This window comes from Chrysochloris asiatica, unplaced genomic scaffold, assembly GCF_000296735.1.
Source record: "Chrysochloris asiatica unplaced genomic scaffold, ChrAsi1.0 scaffold00135, whole genome shotgun sequence".
Classification (NCBI taxonomy): Eukaryota; Metazoa; Chordata; class Mammalia; order Afrosoricida; family Chrysochloridae; genus Chrysochloris; species Chrysochloris asiatica.
Genome location: NW_006408653.1, coordinates 4,934,738 through 4,954,713, shown reverse-complemented (window position 1 = coordinate 4,954,713; position 19,976 = coordinate 4,934,738). Strand labels below are relative to the sequence as shown.

The 19,976-nt window shown below is 38.1% G+C and overlaps 1 protein-coding gene across 1 annotated transcript in view; it reads left to right on the top strand.

Annotated features, from left to right (window-relative positions):
• The window catches only part of YEATS2 (YEATS domain containing 2), a 124,447-nt gene that overhangs the window by 37,801 nt on the left and 66,670 nt on the right, over window positions 1-19,976 (top strand). Inside the window, exons 8-14 of the mRNA XM_006869809.1 lie at window positions 7,444-7,488; window positions 8,646-8,826; window positions 11,028-11,267; window positions 12,333-12,491; window positions 15,376-15,479; window positions 17,158-17,265; window positions 17,846-18,028. Of these exons, the coding sequence (XP_006869871.1) occupies window positions 7,444-7,488; window positions 8,646-8,826; window positions 11,028-11,267; window positions 12,333-12,491; window positions 15,376-15,479; window positions 17,158-17,265; window positions 17,846-18,028 (1,020 nt within the window). The remainder of the gene's footprint in view (window positions 1-7,443; window positions 7,489-8,645; window positions 8,827-11,027; window positions 11,268-12,332; window positions 12,492-15,375; window positions 15,480-17,157; window positions 17,266-17,845; window positions 18,029-19,976) is intronic.

The window sequence follows — 19,976 nt, the reverse complement described above, 5'->3', positions numbered from 1 at the left end:
AAGGATATCATGTTTGGTAAGATGGAGGGTCAGAGAAAAAGAGGAAGACCCCCAATGAGATGGACTGGCCAAGTGGCAGCATCGATGGACTCAAGTGTGGCAACAGTAGTGAGACTGGCCCAGGATCGGGCAGTGTTTTGTTCTGCTGTGCATAAGGTTGCTATGAGTTGGTACTGACTCTATCGCACCTAACAACAACAACAAATATTTAAATTTCCTGAAATGTACAGAATTCCCATATCCTGCATCTCTAACAGATACTATTTAACCTCTGCTCATCCATCACCACGAAACACAGTACTTCCCATTTATTCATTTAGTAAATAAAAATATAAAAGGTTCCTTTTATAAAGTTACCTGAAACTAACTTTTTTGCCTTAATCCCATTTGCCCTAGTTTTAGTTTCTTGAGTAACACAGAAAAACAAACAAGACTTCGGTTTATAAGAACTCTCTAAATGTTCTATGATGACCTTCACGCTTCTCCTTAAAATCGTTTCTTTTCCAGGCAAAATCTATTCATTTACACTTATATGCCTAAGTGTCCAGTTCTTTTGCCATTTTAATAACAAGTGTCCCTCCTAAAATGGGTTTCAAGAATGAGACATAGTCCAGTGCAGATTACAATGAGATTTACACTGGAGGATGTGAAAATGGATGTGACCTAAATTTGTTCTTAACATTTTTTCCCCTTAAATAATACTCTTTTTTCACAGCAGGTTAGGTTCTCATTTAAGATCTACACAGGTGGTTCAGAGACATTAGCAACATTCTTCAAAACCTGTAAATATTCTCATGATTTCTGTTCTGTGTGCATTCATCTCATTTCCCTGCCATGTTACATTCTTTATTGTTGTTTTACAGTAATTATTGACCCTTTGGTGTCATACAGGAGATTTTTTGTAAGGGAGCACAGTACTTTTGGGTGATACTCGTTATTTGTTTTTGGAGTCTGTTTGTTTACTTAGTTACAAGGTGACCTCAGAATGTGTCAGAGTAGTAGTCTTAGGGAGTCCTTCAGTCTCAATTAGTCTGGTATTTTGGGGTTTTTTTTTTTGTTCTTAAGATTTTGAGTTTCTGATCCACACTTTTCTCCCATTCTTTTAGGGCCCATCTATTATGTTGATGGGGTTGTCAAGCACCATCTACTTCTGTTCCCAGGTGGTTGAATATAGTCCTGTAGACTAGTGTCTTTTCTGAGTGTCTGGTTTCCTCCTTTTTTGCTCCAAACAAATAGAGTACAGTGGTTGTATGTCCTGGTCTTTTAACAATCAAATTATTGGCTAAGGCTTAATTAAGCATTAAAACTGTAAATCCTTTCCATGGAAGCACTATTAATCCATGCTTTGTTGTTTTTCGTTTATGAGCACTAAATCTCATGACTCACTGTTTGTCCTCTGTGTTGGCTGCTAAGGAATTCAGAGAGACTTGAAATCTGCTGGGCTTATTTTGTCCACTTTATCCTTAACTTTTTGTACTGTCCAACTTCATCATTGTTTTTATTTCTTTAAATATTATGGTATAGTATTTGCATTGATAAGATTTCTTAAGTCTTTTTTAAAAAATGGTAAGATATAAATTGAAAAGTTAGGGATAATAACTTAAACTTTTTTTGTATGTAACTATAGATTTCTTGTTTATATTAATAACATGTTCTCAGTTTATATTTCTTTCAGTCAGCTAAATATCATCTGTGATGCCAATAGATTTAAAGTACTTGTTGTTGGACACTATGAAGTCACCTCCAGATCATAGTGTGTCTTTATGCACAACAGAACAAAACACAGCCAGGTCCTACATCATCCTCACAATTGTTACTACAATTGAGTCCACTGCTGACAATGCTCTGTTGATATTCATAATGTTTTCATCATCTGTTACTATGTCTGACAGTGTTCTGCTGCTATTCACAAGGTTTTCAGTGGCTAAATATTCAGCAGTCCACCTCTCCTGCTTCATACTAGGAAGTATGAAGCTATCCTGAAACCTGTCTCATGGAAGCTAATCTGGAAGATATGCTGAAACCTGTCTACCCTGATGACCTTATTGGCATTTAAAATACTGGTGGCATAGTTTGCAGCATCGCAAAAGCAAGCAAGCCACCACATTATGACAGGCTGACAGATTAGTCGTGGTTTAAAGTAATTGTTGTTGTTGTTAAGTGCCATCGAGTCGGTTCCGACCCATAGCGACCCTGTACAGGGTTTCCGAGGGTGTAAATCTTTACGGGAGTAGAAAGCCTCATCTTTCTCCCGCGGAGCGGCTGGTAGTTTTGAACCGCTGACCTTAAGGTTCGCAGCCCGATTCGTAACCACTACGCTACCAGAGCTTACCTATATTCCCTGACTAAGGAGCTCTGGTAGCGTAGTGGTTATGAATCGGGCTGCGAACCGCAAGGTCAGCAGTTCAAAAGTACCAGCTGCTCCACAGGAGAGAGATGAGGCTTTCTGCTCCCTTAAAGATGTACAGCCTCAGAAACCCTGTACAGGCTCGCTATGGGTCGGAACCGACTCCATGGCACATAACAACAACAACATATTCCCTGATTACCACTCGTCTGTCAGTTTGTCATACTGTGGTGATCTGCATGTTGCTGTGATGCTGGAAGCTATGCCACCGGTATTTTAAATACCGGCACCCATGGTTGACAGGTTTCCGCAGAGTTTCCAGACTAAGACAGAGTAGGAAGAAAGAAGAATAGGACTACTTCTGAATGTTTAGCCACTGAAAACTCTGAATAGCCATATAACATTGTCAGAGACAGTGCCAGAAGATGAGCACCCCCTCCCCCCTTAGGGTTAAAAGGCACTGAGAATACATACACAATATCCCACACATATATAAAGGATGTTGTTGTTAAGTGCCATTGAGTCAGTTTTGGCTCATAGCGACCCTATGTAAAGTTTCCCAAGAGTGACTGGTGAGCTTGAACTGCCAGCCTTGCGATTCAAACAGACATTGCAGTCCAGTGCATTAACCCACAGCGCCATATCAGGACTCTGTATAGTGGTGGTGGTGGTGGTGGTTGTTAAGTACTGTGGAGTAGGTTCCGACTCAGAATGACCTACACAGTGTTTCCGAGACTCCAGATCTTTTGGGAGCAGAAAGTCTTGTCTTTCTCCTGTGGAACAGCTGGTAGTTTCAAACTGCTGACTCTGAGGTTAACAACCTGATTCATAACCACTGCGCTACCAGAACTCCTTCCGTATAGGGGTTAAAAAGAGGTAATTTGAGTACTTAACCTTTCCTGCAAATACAATTATGAATATCGTGGAGCATACATACAATGAACAAAATGATGAAAACTTCCTAGATATTATCAAAGATCTTAAGGCAGTGAACTGATGGGCCTAGGGCCTCAAGACCATGGTTTCAAGGAACACCATAGTCAGTTAGCATAATAGTCCACAAAGACAATACATCTTGCTTGGGTGAGTATCCTCTGGGATTTTGAAAGCTCATGAGCGGCTAACGCGCAGCTATTGGTCTCTCCTGGTGTGGAAGAAACTAGAGTTGATAGAATTGAAGAGGCTTGGAATTAGTCCAGTGGACCAATGGAACATATTAACGTCAGTCTCCATGATTCTGAGATCAACCTCACTGAAAGGGATCACGTTAGAGGGTCCCAGCTAGAGTGGGAGAAAATGTGGAACAAAACTTAAAATTATTTAAACAAACAAACAGAAAGACTGGGTTTACTGATCAGAAAGAGACCAGTGGAACCTGAGACTGTATCCCTGAACCACCCTTCAGGCCTAGAAAGAAACTTGCCCTCGTGACCCAGTTTTGTGCCAAGCAGTAGATAGATTTATAGTGGGGGACAACAACACTAGAAAGGTATGCTCACCATAGAATGGTGAACAATTTGAACTCAAAAGGGCAACATTTTTCCTAAGAACAAAGTTGAGAAAGGATAGGAAGGTAAGTAGAATGCTAATAGGAATCACAGGGAGGAAGCAGGATAACTGTTGTTGCCTGGAAGGGCTTCTTGGAATCTTAGATGAAACAAAGTATGATTTTTTTTAGTGTAATATCTATGTGAAGAACTGGACTGGAACCAGTGGTCGCTGGTTTGAGCCCATCAACTACTACTTAGGCAATATAACAACAACAACAACAAAAAGACTTGGAAGTTAATCCCAACTTAAGTTTGGGTTTTTGGTTTATATTGCCTAAAATTTCACTCTCTTTTTCAAATGTTGTTATTGTTGTTAGGTGCCATCAAGTTGGTATGTAGTGCTCCTATGCACAACAGAACAAAACTGCCCGCTGCCCGGTCCTGGGCCAACCTCACAACCACCTGAGCCCATTGTTGGCTGCCACTGTGCCAGTGTATCTCATTGGGGGTCTTCTTTTTCTCCTAACTTCCACTTTACCAAACATGGTATTCTCCAGGGACTGGTCCCTCCTAATAATATGTCTGAAGTATGAAAGACACAGTCTGGCCATCATGACTTTCAGGGAGCACTCCGCTGTACTTCTTCCAACACATAATGCTTATTCTTTTGCAGTCCATGGTACTTTTAATATTCTTCTCCAACGTCATAATCAAATGCATCAATTATTCTGTGATCTTATTATAAATGCCATGGCTTGGGGCAGGCACACATTGGTCCTAAAACTGACATCTTTGCTCTTCCACACTTTAAAGATGTCTTGTGCCACAGATTTGCTTACTGCAGTACGTTGTTTGGTTTCTTGACTGCTGCTTCCATGAGTGTTGATGATTGATAGAAGCAAAATGAAGTCTTTGATAACTTCAGTCTTTTCTCCAATTATATGGATGTTATTTATTGGTCCAGTAGTGAGGATTTTTGTTTTCTTTACATTGAGATGCAACCTGTACCAAAGACTGTGGTCTTTGATCTTCATCAGAAAGTATTTTAAGTCCTCTTCGCTTTCAGAAAGCAAGGTTGTATCATCTGTGTATTGCAGGTTGTTAATGAGTCTTCCTCCAATCCTAATACCATGTTTTTCTTCATACAAATCCAGCTTTTTGGATTATTTGCTCAGCATTCAGATTGGATGGAAAAATACAGCCCTGGCATTTGTTGTTAAGTATCATCTAGTCAGTTCCAACCCATAGTGACCCGTATGGGGTTTCTAAGGAGTGACTGGTGAACTTGAACCGTTGACCTTGAGGGTCAACTGATTTTGCAGTCCTGTGCATTATTAACCCACAGTGCTACACCAGGACTCCAACCCTGGCATAGACCTTTCCTAATTTTAAACCATTCGGTGTTCCTGGTTCTGTTTGAATAACTGCCTCTTGGTCTATGCACAGGTCCCTCATGAGCACAATTAAGTGTTCCAGAATATTCATTCTTTGCATTGTTGTATATAGTTTGTAATGATCCACACAGTCAAAAGCCTTTGCATAGCCAATAAAGCACAGGTAAACATCTTGGGATTCTCTGCTCAGCTAACATCCATCTGACATTAGCAATGATACCCCTATTCCACGTCCTCTTCTGAATTCGGCTTGAATCTCTGGAAGTTTTCTATCAATGTATGGGTTTAACCATTTTTGTATTACTGTTAGTAAAATTTTACTCTCATGGGATATCAGTGATACTGTCTGATGATTTCCGCATTCCATTGTGTCACCTCTCTTTGGAATGGACACAAATATGGATGTCTTCCAATCACTTGGTCAGATAGTTGTCTTCCAAATTTCTTGGCAGAGCTGAGTGAGTTCATCCAGTGCTACATCAGTTCGTTGAAGGATTTCAATTTGTATTCCATCTATTCCCGGTGCCTCGTTCTTTGCCAGTGACTTCAGTGCACTTTGGATTTCTTCCTTCAGGATCATTGGCTCTTGATCATATGCTACCTTTTGAAATGTGTGAACATCAACCATTTTTGGTACAGTGTAATTCCTCCATCTTCTTTTTATGCTTTCTGCATCATTCAATATTTTGCCCATAGAATCCTTCAATACCACAAGTTGAGGCTTAAATTTTTAATTCAGTCCCCTCAGCTTGAGAAATGCTGAGCATGTTCTTCCCTTTTGATTTTCCAACTCCAGGTTACATTTTGTAACAATATTTAGCTTTGTCTTCTTAGCTGACTTTTGAAATTTCCTGTTCAGCTCTTGTACCGCCTCACTTCTTCTATTTGCTTTAGCATCTCTTCTGACATCTATTTTTATCTTTTCCTTTGTTCTTGTCTTCTCAGTGACCTTTTGCTTTCTTCCTGTATGATGTTCTTGATGTCATCCCACAACTATTATGGTCTTTGGTGTCTTAATGCATCAAATGTGTTCTTCAGATGACCTCTAAATTCAGGTGGGTTATATTCAAGGTCATATATTGGCTCTTGTGGATTTGTTTTTATTTTCTTCAGCTATAGCCTGAATCTGCGTATGAGCAATTGATGATCTGTTCCACAGTCTGCCCCTGGCCTTGTTTTGGCTGATAATACGGAGCTTTTCCACTGTCTCGTTCCACAGATGTAGTGATTTTGATTTCTGTGTTTTCCATTAGGTGAGGCCCATATGTATAGTCATCTTTTACGTTGCTTTAAAAAAGGTGTTTGCAATGAATAAGTCATCGGTCTTGCAAAATTCTTTCATGCAATCTCCAGTATCATTTCTATCTTGAAAGCCATATTTTCCAAATACTGTCAATTTCTCTTTGTTTCCAACCTTTGCATTCTAATCGCCAGTAACTATCAGTACATCTTGATTGCACGTGTAATGTTATTTCAGACTGATGAACTTGGTTGTTGTTCTTGTTGTTAAGTGCCGTCGAGTCGTAGAATTCTTAAATTTTATCATCATTGGCTTTAGTGGTTGGTGTGTAAATTTGAATATTAGTGGTATTAGCTAGTCTTTCCTTATTGTTGTACTTCAGTGTATACCCTCAGTATATCATTGTATCATCACACTGCAAGCTTAACTTTATATTCTATTATTTTTACATAGTCTTTATAGACATGTAATGGCTGCATAATATTTCACAAATTAATGATCAGTAGTTTATGTGATCATTCCTTTAATGTAATAACCCAACTGAATTCATTGCCATTGAGTCCATTCTAACTCATAAAAACCATATAGAACACCCTGTATCGTTTTCTGAGGCCGTAATCTTTATAGGAGCAGACTGCTGCATTTTTTTCCCATCGCTCTTCAGGTGAGCTCGAACTGCTGACCTTTTGATTACCAACCAGGCACTTTAACCACTGTGCTACCAGGACTTCTTTAAAAATTATAATTACCTATGTGCTTGAGATTGTTTTCATTTATTTTGTTCAGTTGTTTTCCCTAGAAAATTAAGAAGGTTTGTATTGAAGTGTTAAATTGTTAGTTTTATGTTATGATTAAAGTATATCCTATGATAAAAAGTTTTGTGGTGCAAGAAATTTTTGATAGGATGATTGATATCCAAGATTTACAGGTAAATACAGTGCATCTTAACACTCTTCTTTGCCTTTCAATTAGCTGGATAGAACCTACACTGGCTTGCAGACTCTTGGAGCAGAGACGGTAAGTTTTTTACCTTCAGTATTATTGTGAAGGAAGTAGAATGAGTAGAATGAAAATTGATCTTCACTTTTAATTAGAAAAAATAAATGCGTGCTAGAAAAGAATTGATCTCCACCTTGTCTTTCTTTTTATAGTTTTTTTTATTGTGAATTGAGTGAAAGTTTACAGGGCAATCATCAGTTACATTCAACAAATCATATATTTCGTTTCATTACAATGGTTATAATCCCCTCCATGTACCATCATTTAACAGTATTTCTCTCTATTCATTTTAGCTCTTTTTTTTTTTTTAAACACTCAGGCATATATAGTAATTTAAACTTCTAGAGAGCATATTTTGTAAACCTGCCCCCTGGCCGCCAGCACACAGTCTTTCTCTTTTCATGAGTCTATAGAGTCCTCAGTTGCTCCCTCTCTCCATGTCCCCATCTCTGGTGTTGCTGTTCTCTGGATAAGGTCCTGCATTCCACTTGTGCTCTTATCCCTTGATGGTCATAGGGTCCTTTGTTTCTGGACTGTAAGATTAACTACTCCCCCGTTTTTTGTTTTGTTTTTACAAAACTTCCACCTTTAGAATTGTGACAGTCGCAGTTAGTCATGATAATAGTTACTAACTATTGAATCATAAGAATCCTCATCTCTTTTCACCAAACCCATCTAGACAAGACGAAAACTATTCAGTGTGGATTCTGTCTTCCGCTGTACACTTTTAAACTATACTCCCTCTTGAAAACTTGTAAGCCAGTTGGTTCATGCCTTTATTGCCCCCTCATTTTAGGTAGCCAATGTCTAAGTTGCCTGTCCCTATCTACTCCGCCTTCTCTCTCTTTCTCTCTTTTTTGTTTTTTGTATGCATGACATAAATATTACTCTACTAGGGAATTGTGCTTTGTTATATCAAAATGTACTTATTGAGTACCTGCTGTATGCTAGAATACTGATCCAGTTGCTGGGGATACAGTAATTACCAGGATAGACTCCTACACTCAAGAAGTGATAGTCTTGCTAAGTATTGAGAATAGGGAGAAGGTAGCACAGTAATTTAGGGTACAGATAAGTGCCATGAAAAAGATTTGAAGGGCATCACAATCTGGGACAGGGTTTGGTTTTCTGTGACATTGATGATGGACTCATGAGCCTGATTGCTGCCTGATTAGGTAGTGGATGTTGAGCTTCATCGGCATTCTCTTGGAGAAGACTACATTTATCCTCAGTCCTCTGGATCAGACGTCTCTGATGCTCCTCCATCTTTGCCTTTAACCATTCCAGCCCCCGTGAAAGCTTCCTCACCAATAAAGCAGTCACATGAACCAGTACCTGATACCTCTGTGGAGAAAGGTAACAGCATTTCTTTTTTTATATAAACTCATTCTGGGAATATTTTTCTCTCAGTTGTAGGATATGGTACTGAATTGCTTTCAGAGGCTTGACTATATGAAAAATAAAGTTTCCATAAACAGGCATGCTGCTTGTATATACTGCTAGTATGAAAATAGACAAATCCTGCTTGCCTCAGAAAAAATGTTTTTCATAAAGTTCTTCAATATTTTATACAATTCAGAAGTTTCTGAGAAGCATTGAATTTTTATTCTTTGGTGATTTTAATCAATATATTAGAAGACTTTCTGGTTTAGTCCCTGATTATGTAAATAGGAAAATTTAAAATTCAGCATCGAATATTTTTGAAAATATATACTAAGAGTCTTTATCAACAAAAATGCCTTTTGACCATGGCATTTTTCCATGGTCTATAAGTAAGTATTTAAGAATATATATATATGAAGGGACTTCAAAAACTTCATGGAAAATGGAATCAAAAGGTAATGTTTTTTCCCCATGAACTTTTTTTCATTTTAAGGTTTTTATTGTGGATTGAGTGAAAGTTTACAGGACAGGTAATCAGTTTTACATTCAACAAATCATACATCTTGTTTCATTACAAAGATGATAATCCCCTCCATGTACCACCATCAGTTTACAGTATTTCTTTCGATTCACTTGAGCTCCTTTTTAAAAAAAAACAAAAACCACTCAGGCATATATTATAATTTACACCTGCAAAGGGTACATTCTGCAAGTCTGCCTCCTGGCCACCAGCTCTTAGTCCCTCTCTTCCCATGAATCTAGAGTCCTCAGCTGCTGTCTCTCTCCCTCTCCCCATCTCTGCCTCCATCTCTGGTATTGCTGCATTTTTGGATAAGGTCTCGCATTCTGCTTGCACTCTCCTCCCTTGATGGTCCTAGGGTCCTTTGTTCCTGGACTGTACAATTAACTATTCCCCTATTTTTGTTACAAAACTTCTACCTTCACAATCTTGACAGTTTCAGTTAGTCATGATAACAGTTATTCACTATTGAATCATAAGAGTCTTATCCCCATCTCTTAACCATACTCATCTAGACAAGATGAAAACTATTCAGTGGGGACTCTTTCTTCCCCCATACACTCTTAAACTATTTAAACTAAACCCCCCTTGAAACCATGTAAGCCAGTCATTTCGTGCTTTTATCACCCCCTCATTTTAGGTAGCCAGTGTCTAAGTTGTCCATCCCTATCTACCTTGTGTACAGAGGGGATAGCATTAATACTTAATGTGAAGACTCCTTCTTCCCTCTCTGTTGGTATTTAGATTTACTACCTCCATGAGTATAGGTCAAGTTCATCAAATTATATCAATTTACCTGCATTTCCTTTATCAACAATTGTTTAGTTCTTTTCTTTTTAATCTTCCTTTAATCGAGTTCTGATTATCAGGCTATCAAGGCTAGGCCAAGTAGGTAGTATCTGCAACTTTGGGTGTTGCCATGAGCTACGTGAAATATAAAATTGATTCTAAATGATGTTACTTTTAACTATGTTATTGTTGTGAAGTGCCGGTGAGTCGGTTCTAACCCATAGTGACCCTGTATAGGGTTTCCAAGGAGCAGCTGGTGAGCTTGAACTGCCAACCTTGCAGTTCAAACGGCTTTGCAATCTGGCACATTAACTCTCAGCACCATTTAAGTCTATATTTTAATGTATTATTGATAGTCTTTTTGAAGTCTCTACTTTATTCCTCTTTAGATTTCAGTTGTATCACTTTTATGGAAATTTAAAAGCTTGAATATCATTAGAATAATGCTTTTGAGTTTTTCTTTTTCCAATTTAAACAGATTTTCTATTCATGTAGAAATGGAGAGCATAGTGAATTTGTGTGCTTTTTGTATTGTATATGGTTTAGAGTGGATATGTTTTCTAATATGAACTAATAACTAAAATTTTAAATAAATATAATTACAGTAATGATGTTTAACTTTCATCTCTAAAATGTATAAAGGTATGATATGAAATACTATTGATTATCATTGTTTTGCTGCTAAGTGGCTTAAATGTGTTTTGAAATGATAAAGGATTTCAAAATTTTTCTGTGACAATAAAACTTAAACTGGATAGAACTTGCTGACTTTGTAGCAGAAGCGGAATGTTTTCATAAAAATGGTACGGTTTTATTACTTCAGTGTGATCTAGGACTTGCCATTTGCCTGTTTTATTTCAATCAGGATTTCCAACTAACACTGAAGCTGAGCGACATACTACATTTTATTCTTTGCCATCTTCATTGGAACGAACACCCACCAAAATAACAGCATCCCAGAAAGTTACTTTTTGTTCTCATGGCAATTCAGCTTTCCAGCCAATAGCATCAAGCTGCAAAATTGTACCACAAAGTCAGGTTCCTAATCCTGAGTCACCTGGAAAGTCTTTCCAGCCCATCACCATGAGCTGCAAGATTGTCTCAGGTATTCAAAAGATGTATTGGAGGATGTGTGTGTAGCTAACTGAATATAAATACTGCTAGAATAACAAAACAAGATTTTTTGTTAGTTAAATAAGAGAGTTCTTTACTATTGATAGCATTTAGTTGGAGGTGAAGTCATTCATTCATATGGAAACAATTATTGAATGCGGAAAAAGAAATTAATTAACAATGTTTAAGTTTTTCCCCCAAAGTTAGGGCTTTACTAGAGTATGGATGTTGGAAACTAAAGTAGGAATCTGGAAACCAGAGCAACAAGTATTAGAGGAAAAAATAAATTTGGAGGTCTTTTTGTTTATAGCTAAGCTTTAGGGTTGGAATTGGTTTGGAGTTCAGTTTATCTGTTAATCTCTGATGACACTAAAAAAGTAATTCCTTTGTATTAGTCAAGTTAGGGAGCCGGGTGGCTCTGTAGGATAAACACTAGACTTGAAAACAGTATGGTGCAGTTGTATCATTTAGTATAGTGTCACTATGAGTCAGCAAAATGAATACCCAGTATTATAACAACCTGCCTATGATGATAAAAGAGTTAACGTCTTCAGGATTTAGCAGTTCCAAAGGGTTACATAATGTTCATACAAATCCCTAGGAAGTCGTGTTAAAATGCAGCAGTACATTCGGTAGTATGAAATGGAACCAAAAAGATGTTTATAAAGATTTTTCTGAAGCTGCTGCTATTCAGCTAATAAGGAGGCAGAGAATGAAGCACATTCCGATCTCAGCTGCGCTGCCACAGCTCAGTATCTAAAGCAGATGTCACACTTTCTTTTCCAGATTTGTCACATCTGTGCTGGCAGCCCTGCCTCTCTTTTTCTTTAACATCTTTGTTGTTGTTGTTGTTAAGTGCTGTCAAGTGGATTTCAACTCATAGCGACCCATATTGGGTTTCTGAGGAGCGTCTAGTGAACTTGAACCTCCAACCTTGGCGTTCACACTGACCTTTTGGTCCAGTGCATCATCCCACAGCGCCACATCAGGACTCCCTCAACATCTTAGATAGCTTAATATAAGTATTTTCTTTCTCCTCTCTTTTAAATTAATAAAGGTTCTCCAATTTCAACTCCAAGTCCATCACCATTGCCTCGAACTCCAACGTCCACTCCAGTTCATGTGAAGCAAGGCACTGCCAGCTCTGTTAGTAGTAATCCGTATGTTATCATGGACAAGCCTGGACAGGTTATTTGCGCCACCACTCCCAGTACAGGTGTGTTTATTGATCAATATTTGTGTACCACAAAAGGTTTAATCTTTTATTAAAGATGAAAGTCTGGTGTGGCAGTAACCATATAATAAAATATTATTAGAGCCTCCATCCAAAACAATATAAATATGTAAAAGTAACTTCAATGCTGTTTCTTTGAGGGGAAATTTACTACTTACTATTTATGAAAGCTGTATTTTTGGGAGTTTCCTTAAGTTTTTCTTTTTGGTTTCTACTGATTAAAAGGAAAACAGTTTTAACTTTTTAACTCTTTAAAAATTTTCAACTAGAGATACCATATAACCTAGCTATCCTGCTACTTAGAGAAATCAGAGGCATGACAGAAATACACATATGCACACCCATGTTCTTCACAATAGCAAGAGGTGCCCATCAATAGATGAATGGATAAAGAAAATACAGTATACAGCTCCAATGTAATACTACGCAACATTTAAGAATGGCAATGAATTGGAAACATCTGCCAATATGGATGAACCTAGAGGACATTATGCTGAGTTAAATTAGTCAATCACAAAAGGCCAAATATTGTATGAGACCACTTTTATGACAAGGTTTTTACTCACAGAAGCATCTTGTGATGTTTATCAGGGATGGGAGGAGTTGTGAGGAAAAAAAATCACTAATAGACAAGTGCTATCTTGGGTGAAGGGAAGGACAATACACAATAAATTGGAGATCAGCACAACATGACCAAAGCAAAGGAAGACACTTGGAAGGTCTGCAAGACTAAAAGGTGCCAGCAGTAGTAGCTGTAATGTATGAGTGGATACATCGGTTGATGGGAGTGCAGTGGTGCCATACAGTAAACACTGAACCAGAAGGTAGGGCTTCAAGAAAGATGAGGCTTTCTGCTCCAGTGAAGATTTAAAGTCTCGGAAACCTTTTATAGGGTCGCTATGAGTCGGAACCAACTCGAGGGCACTTAACAACAGCAGCAACACAGGTTGATAGGTAAGCTGAACAATTATTGATGGTATATGGGAGTACACTCATATGCATGATTGCGGGGACTTCAGAAAGTTCATGGCAAAATTCCATTGTCTTAATTCCATTTTTCTATTAGCTATTTGAATCCCCCTCATATTTGTATGTGCTGCAAATAATATGTAATACTATGTCCAAGTATACAGTAGCACATAACAGCGGGCAAAGTTAGACAGATTTCTGAGTTATAACCACGTACTCTGAGGGACTGAGTCACTGGGCATGAGAATGTAAGATCATAGTCTAGGGGACATCAAAGTCAGTTGGCATAAATATAGTCAATAAAGACCATGTTCCACATCCTCCTTTGGTAAGTAGCGACTGAAATCTTTAAAGCTTGTGAATGGCCATCTAAGATGCAACTATTGGTATCTTCCCGTACGCAACAGAGAAGAGTGAAGAAAATCAAAGACTCAAGGAAGCAATTAATCGAAAGGACTAATAGCCCACATGAGCCTTGGCCTCCATTAACCTGAGACCAGAAGAACTTGATGGTCCCTAGTCACCACTACTGACTGCTCTGATTGGGATCACAATAGAAGGTTCTAGACAGGTTGAGAGAAAAATGTAGAACAAAACTCAGAAAAGACCAGGCTTACTGGTTTAACCAGAAATTGGTGGAATCCCTGGGACTATGGTCCTTCAAATCTGCAACTGAACCCACTCCCAGAGATCACCTTTTAGCCAAACAATAAATAGGCATTTAAAATGAGCCAAAGAACACCATAATTGACACCCAGAACAATCAACCATATGAAACTAAATGGGCAGCATTTACCCAGAAACAAAGTGAATCAGGCAGAAGGGGGCAGCAAAGATGAGCAAATGGAAACAGAACCCAGGGAGGAAGTGAGAAGAAGGCTGTTACAGTGGGTGACTGCAATTGATAATATGAAACAAAATGTGTTTTACATTGGTGAGTGGGAAAAAAGAGGGAATGTGTAAACCACAATATGTAATAATGTAAACCACAATAAAATGTTCAAAACAGAATAAAAGTAAACCGTAATTAAGTTTCTAATAGTATTTAGAAATTATTTTCTAGTAAATACTTTTTTTACTCGAAAGACTTCTTTTTGGTCCAGCAAGTGATGTGGCTAACAATTTTTCCAAATTGAACTTTTAGTACAGGAATAGTTTTGTAAGACATACACATTTCTACCAGTCAAGGTGATCTTTACTTTTCTATGAATAAGATAAATTTTGCCTTTGAGAGAAATTGAAACTTACCGTTATAAAAAGAGAACTCTCATAGGAAGAGCAGTACGTTTTTGAATTTACTATGTAGGGATGTCAGATAGGTTTTCTGTAAGAATGTTTAATTTTCAGAACTAGCCAAAAGTTTTTGAAGGCAAGTTTGGTGAGCTGGGGATCAAGTTGTGAGTGCTGGGAACATTTTGAAACCACTTGGAAGGATCTAGCATTCATATGGAAGAGCCCTGGTGGCGTAGTGGGTTAGGCTTTGGGCTGCTAACTGAAATGTCTGCAGTTTGAATCCACCACTGCTTTACAGGAGAAAAATTAGTCTTTCTGCTCCTGAAAAGATGTACAGTCTCAGAACCTCTATAAGGGGTTTCTGTGAATCAGAACTGACCTGATGGCACACAGCAACAGCTGCAGCATTTGTATGAATGCATGTGTTTTGGACTGTTTATTGGACAATTATTATGTTACAGTTTCTCTTCTGTAAGGAGCAGAATACATTTACTTGTTTTTCTACATGTCAGGATTTAGTAGTTTCAGGATTATGAATTTTCAATCCTTAAAAATAGAAAATAGTGAAAAAGAAAGGGAATGTGGAGAATAATGTTTTAAAATTCCACTTTATAAATTTCACTTATACTTGATATTTTATTTTTCAATCTGCCATGTTTATCAGGAAGTCCTACAAGCAAGCTCTCCACTGCCTCCCAGGCTTCCCAAGGGACAAGCTCCCCTGTCCCTAAACTTCATGGAGGTGGTTTTGTAACATCGACTGTCAAGGTAACACAGCTTTATTGCACATGGTTAGTTTCTAAAGACAGCAAGAATTTGTCTCGTGATAATACAAATTTTATAGATTATTTAACCTAATAAATTTCTGGAAGATCATGTGCTCCAGAGGCCCTCAGTTTTGTCCTTGATCTTTTCCTAGTGTAGAAAATGCTTCTCAACACTTCTATTAAATAGTCACCCAGCATCTATGTGCAAACTTACTATGGTAAGGTGGTTGGGTTTTTTTGACAGCTTTGTTTTATATATTTCTTTATAAAAATATTCATCTGTAATGCATTTATTAATATCTAACAAGGAAAAGAAATGTATTTTCTTACTCATATATCAGCCTGTTGGTTTATTAAGATAATTTTTTTGTCTCTATTAAGTTTATTTTCCTTCTTTACAATGATAGGCCTAATTCGTTCCATGAAATTTAGAACTTCGATATGTGATTTGTTCAAATCAGAGCACTAGATATTGGCATTACTTGGCAGTGACCCTCTGCTGTCTGGTTAATTATTCAGCTTACTTGTCATGGCTTCCTGAAGTCTAATGCCTTTCCCGTGTAATCAGTCCAAAAACCCTCCCTACCGCGCCACCCCCACCAAGCATACAAAGATGATTTCTCTTATATGACTAGTGCCTAACACAGCATTTCTTATATTTACGCACTTAAAAGTGAAGATTTTTCAATGGTTTCCTAGTTGAGAGATTTTTCTTTTAAAGTTTATGGCTGTCTCTGAGCACTTGTGTAGGTGAATGTCTGAATTTTAATAATTTCCTTGAAGACCTTAACACCCTGCCAGTCTACTTTTAATGTTTATTGATTATTTTTCCATCACAGTCAAGCAATGCTTTTAATTTTGCTTCTTGCCTGTAACATTTATTTATGGCAATTTAGCTCTGAGATTTACATCTTTTTATTTGAAAATTAGATAAACTAGCAAACTGACCGTGGTTGCTTTTATATCTGCTAACTGTTCAGATTTTCTAGTTGTTTTGGTGTTTGATTTTCAAAGAAACACCAAAATTTTATTGAAAAATTTCCCCTTGGATTTTAATCTTTATTCAGAGTCAAATTTGCAAATCAAGATGGGAATGCCATCAAAAGGGAGTACACACTGAAATATTGCAGCTGCCTGTTTCATTTGTTCATTCATTTAATACCTAGGCTCTAGGAGTTCTGGTGTGGCTCTGTAGGATAAGCACTGGACTGCTAACCACAAGGTTGGTGGTTCAAACCCACCAGCCACTTATTGGGTCCGCTATGAGTGAGAAGCAACTCAATGGAATTTATAGCAACAGCAAAAGGGATATAAAAAGAGAAAAACAGTTCTTATCCTACAGTGATGGTAGTGGTACCGTCTAGTCGGTTCCAACTCATAGCTCACTGTATTAGAGGTCATTTGAAAGAAGTCATTCAAGCACACGACAGAACACAGATTGTAGGTTGTTGCTATGTTGCTATGTGTCAGCCTTCCTGTGCATTTGGCTTCTAAAATAATACTGAAAGTCAGATACAGAGACTTGGAAGACCCCAGAGAATTTTAAATATTTTGTGTTGTTTTGCCTTTTGGTTATTTATGTTGCTTTAACGTCACAGGTTTGTAGTAAATATAAGTAACTGGAATATCCAGAGTCACCCATTTTGATCTAATTGTGATGTGTATTTTTACACACATAGCAGGAGGATTCTTTGTTTGCATCTATGCCACCTCTTTGCCCAATTGGAAGTCACCCCAAGGTTCAAAGCCCTAAACCTATCACTGGAGGGCTTGGAGCTTTCACAAAGGTACGTATTTTAGGTCACTATTTCTGAAGTCTATATGGTCTTGTTACATACTCATTTTATGGATCAGCTCTACAAACAGGGCTTGCCTTTGAAATACGCGTCCATTTATGTAGACTGCTAGAGTCTAACATGAGTCCTGGTGTGGCGCTGTGGGTTAATGAGCCAGACTGCAAAGCCATTTGAACTGCAAGATCGTCGGTTCAAGCTCACCAGCTGCTCCTTGGAAACCCTATACAGGGTTGCTATGATCAGAACCAACTCAGTGGCACTTAATGACAACAACCGAATCTTCTAACAAGATGGAGAATTTAAAGAGCACAATCTGTGTGTGTTTGTTTCTGTGTTACCATTGTGCTGCCTAAATACCTAAAGGATGTGATTAAGTAGTAATGGTGGATTCATTCTACTTTTGGTCCATTTAATTAATAATTGTTACTGACAGTATTTTTGCCCTTTTTGTGAAGCCATTCTTTACAGATCAAACTTCATTAAATCAGTTTGCTGCAAACATAATAGATTCACATATTAGTAGTTTTTTCATGAGCTGTTTATTCAGTGTTGCTATCATGTTTGTTGTAAGGTGATTATCAAACAGGAACCTGGTGAAGCTTCCCCCGTGCCCACATCAGGAGCGGCCAGCCAGTCATCACTCCCCCAGTATGTGACTGTGAAAGGGGGTCACATGATAGCTGTGTCTCCTCAAAAACAGGTCATAACTGCAGGAGAAGGGTCTGCCCAATCACCAAAGATTCAGCCCTCCAAGGTTTGTTTTGGGCAGGGATGGGAAAGTTGATAATGCAATAAATGTTGTTTGAGAATGGCAGGAATGATGATCCCCAGAAAAGCTTGTAGATGTAAGCCCAGTTAGAAAATAAAGGGTTAGGTCCTTCTGTTCTTACAATAGTCATTGATGTGTATTATGGAGGTTCCAGGAATAGGCCAAGAATCAAAGAGACATTCTTTACCAGTGAAGGTGATTGGCTCTGTATAGAAGCTTTCAACTTGACACAAATCTCAAATGGGTAACCAACAGTACTGAGATCTACTATTTTACTTGTTAATTGTGACCATTTACACCTCTGCTGTCCAGGCAGTATGACATGTTTAATGATTTTTAACTCATTAAAGAATTACTTTCCTTGTAATTTTGGGGGTGGGGGGGGTGGCAGGGCTATTAATGTATTGGGAGAACTGTAAAATAGTACATGTATCCATGTTTCCCTGCATCAATAAGAAGTACTATCTATTGAGTGCTTATGTTTTTCATGCTCTTATTTATACATTATCTGTAATCCTCAAAGCAACCCTCCAAGCTGGGTATTTTAACCCTCATTTTACAAATGAGGAGACCGCTCTGAGAGGTTAAGCTATTTCATTCAGCATGTAAAGCTAGTAACTGATAGGAAATTTGAACCCCGGTCTGCTCCCTCATTCCAGAGCTAATTCAACTTTGTGAACCATATATATCTTCTTAAGACCATTGTTGGACCATCCAGAATTAAATTATCTCAGATTTTTTTGTAGATATTTTCTGAAACTACTTAAAGTTACTTAATATTACATGGGATGTTTGTTTTTCAACGTAAGCTTGTCTAGGGAAATTAAGTTGGACTGTGTACCCAGAGGTATCCATTACCATTTTCAAAAAAACTTTGGTTTAAAAGAACACCTTGGTTGGTCTTTTCTTACTTGAAAGCACTTCACTTCACAGCACTTCAGAACCAGATAGTTCTGTCATGATTTGGGTACCTGGTATCTTTTTAAATTTATTTTTTAGTTAAATCTTCTTTATTTTTTTTTTAATTGTGAATTGAGTGATAGTGTACATGGGAGAACACCAGCTTTACATTCATCCTATCATATTTTATTTCATTGCAATGATTGATTACAATTCCCTCCGTGCATCATCATTCAACAGCATTTGCTTCCATTCCCTCTGGTTGTTTTTGGATGTACACTGAAGCACTCAAGAATATATAATCATATATTGCATACCCTGCAAGCCTGCCCTCCAGCCGCCAGCACAGAGCCCCTCTCTCTCCTTGAGTCTAGAGTCCCCAGCCGCTCCATCTCTCTATGTCATTGTTTCTGCCTCCATCTCTTGTGTCTCTGCTTCTCTGGATAGGGTCCCGATTGTCCCAGGGTTCTCTGCTCCTGGACTGCAAGATCAACCACTCCCCTCCTTTTGTTACAAAACGTCTACCTATATATACATTTGCAACAGTCACAATCAGTCCTGATACCAATTTTTCACTGTTGAACCACAAAAGGTCTTATCCCCATCTCCTTTCACCAGCCTTATCCAGACAGTTTGAAAAACACTCAGTGGAGAGTCTACCTTCCCCTGCACCCTCTGAAACTAAGCTCCCTCTTGAAAACTTGTAAGCCAGTCACTTTGTGCCTTTGTAGCCCCACCCCCACCCCCACCCAATTTTGGGTAGCCAATGTCTACGTTTCCCATCCCTGTCAACCCTGTGTACAGAGGGAGTGGGAATGATCCTTGCTGTGAAGATTCGTTCCCTCTTTTAAGCTATTACATCCATAAGTATAGGTCAAGTTCATTAAATTTTAGTGGATTACACATTTTTTTTTTTTAAGGTTTTATTAAGTGAATTATATGATAGTTTACATGGGAGAACTTTAGTTTTATATTCATTCCATCGTATATCATCTCACTGCCATGGTTCCAATCCCCTCCATGCATCATCAAC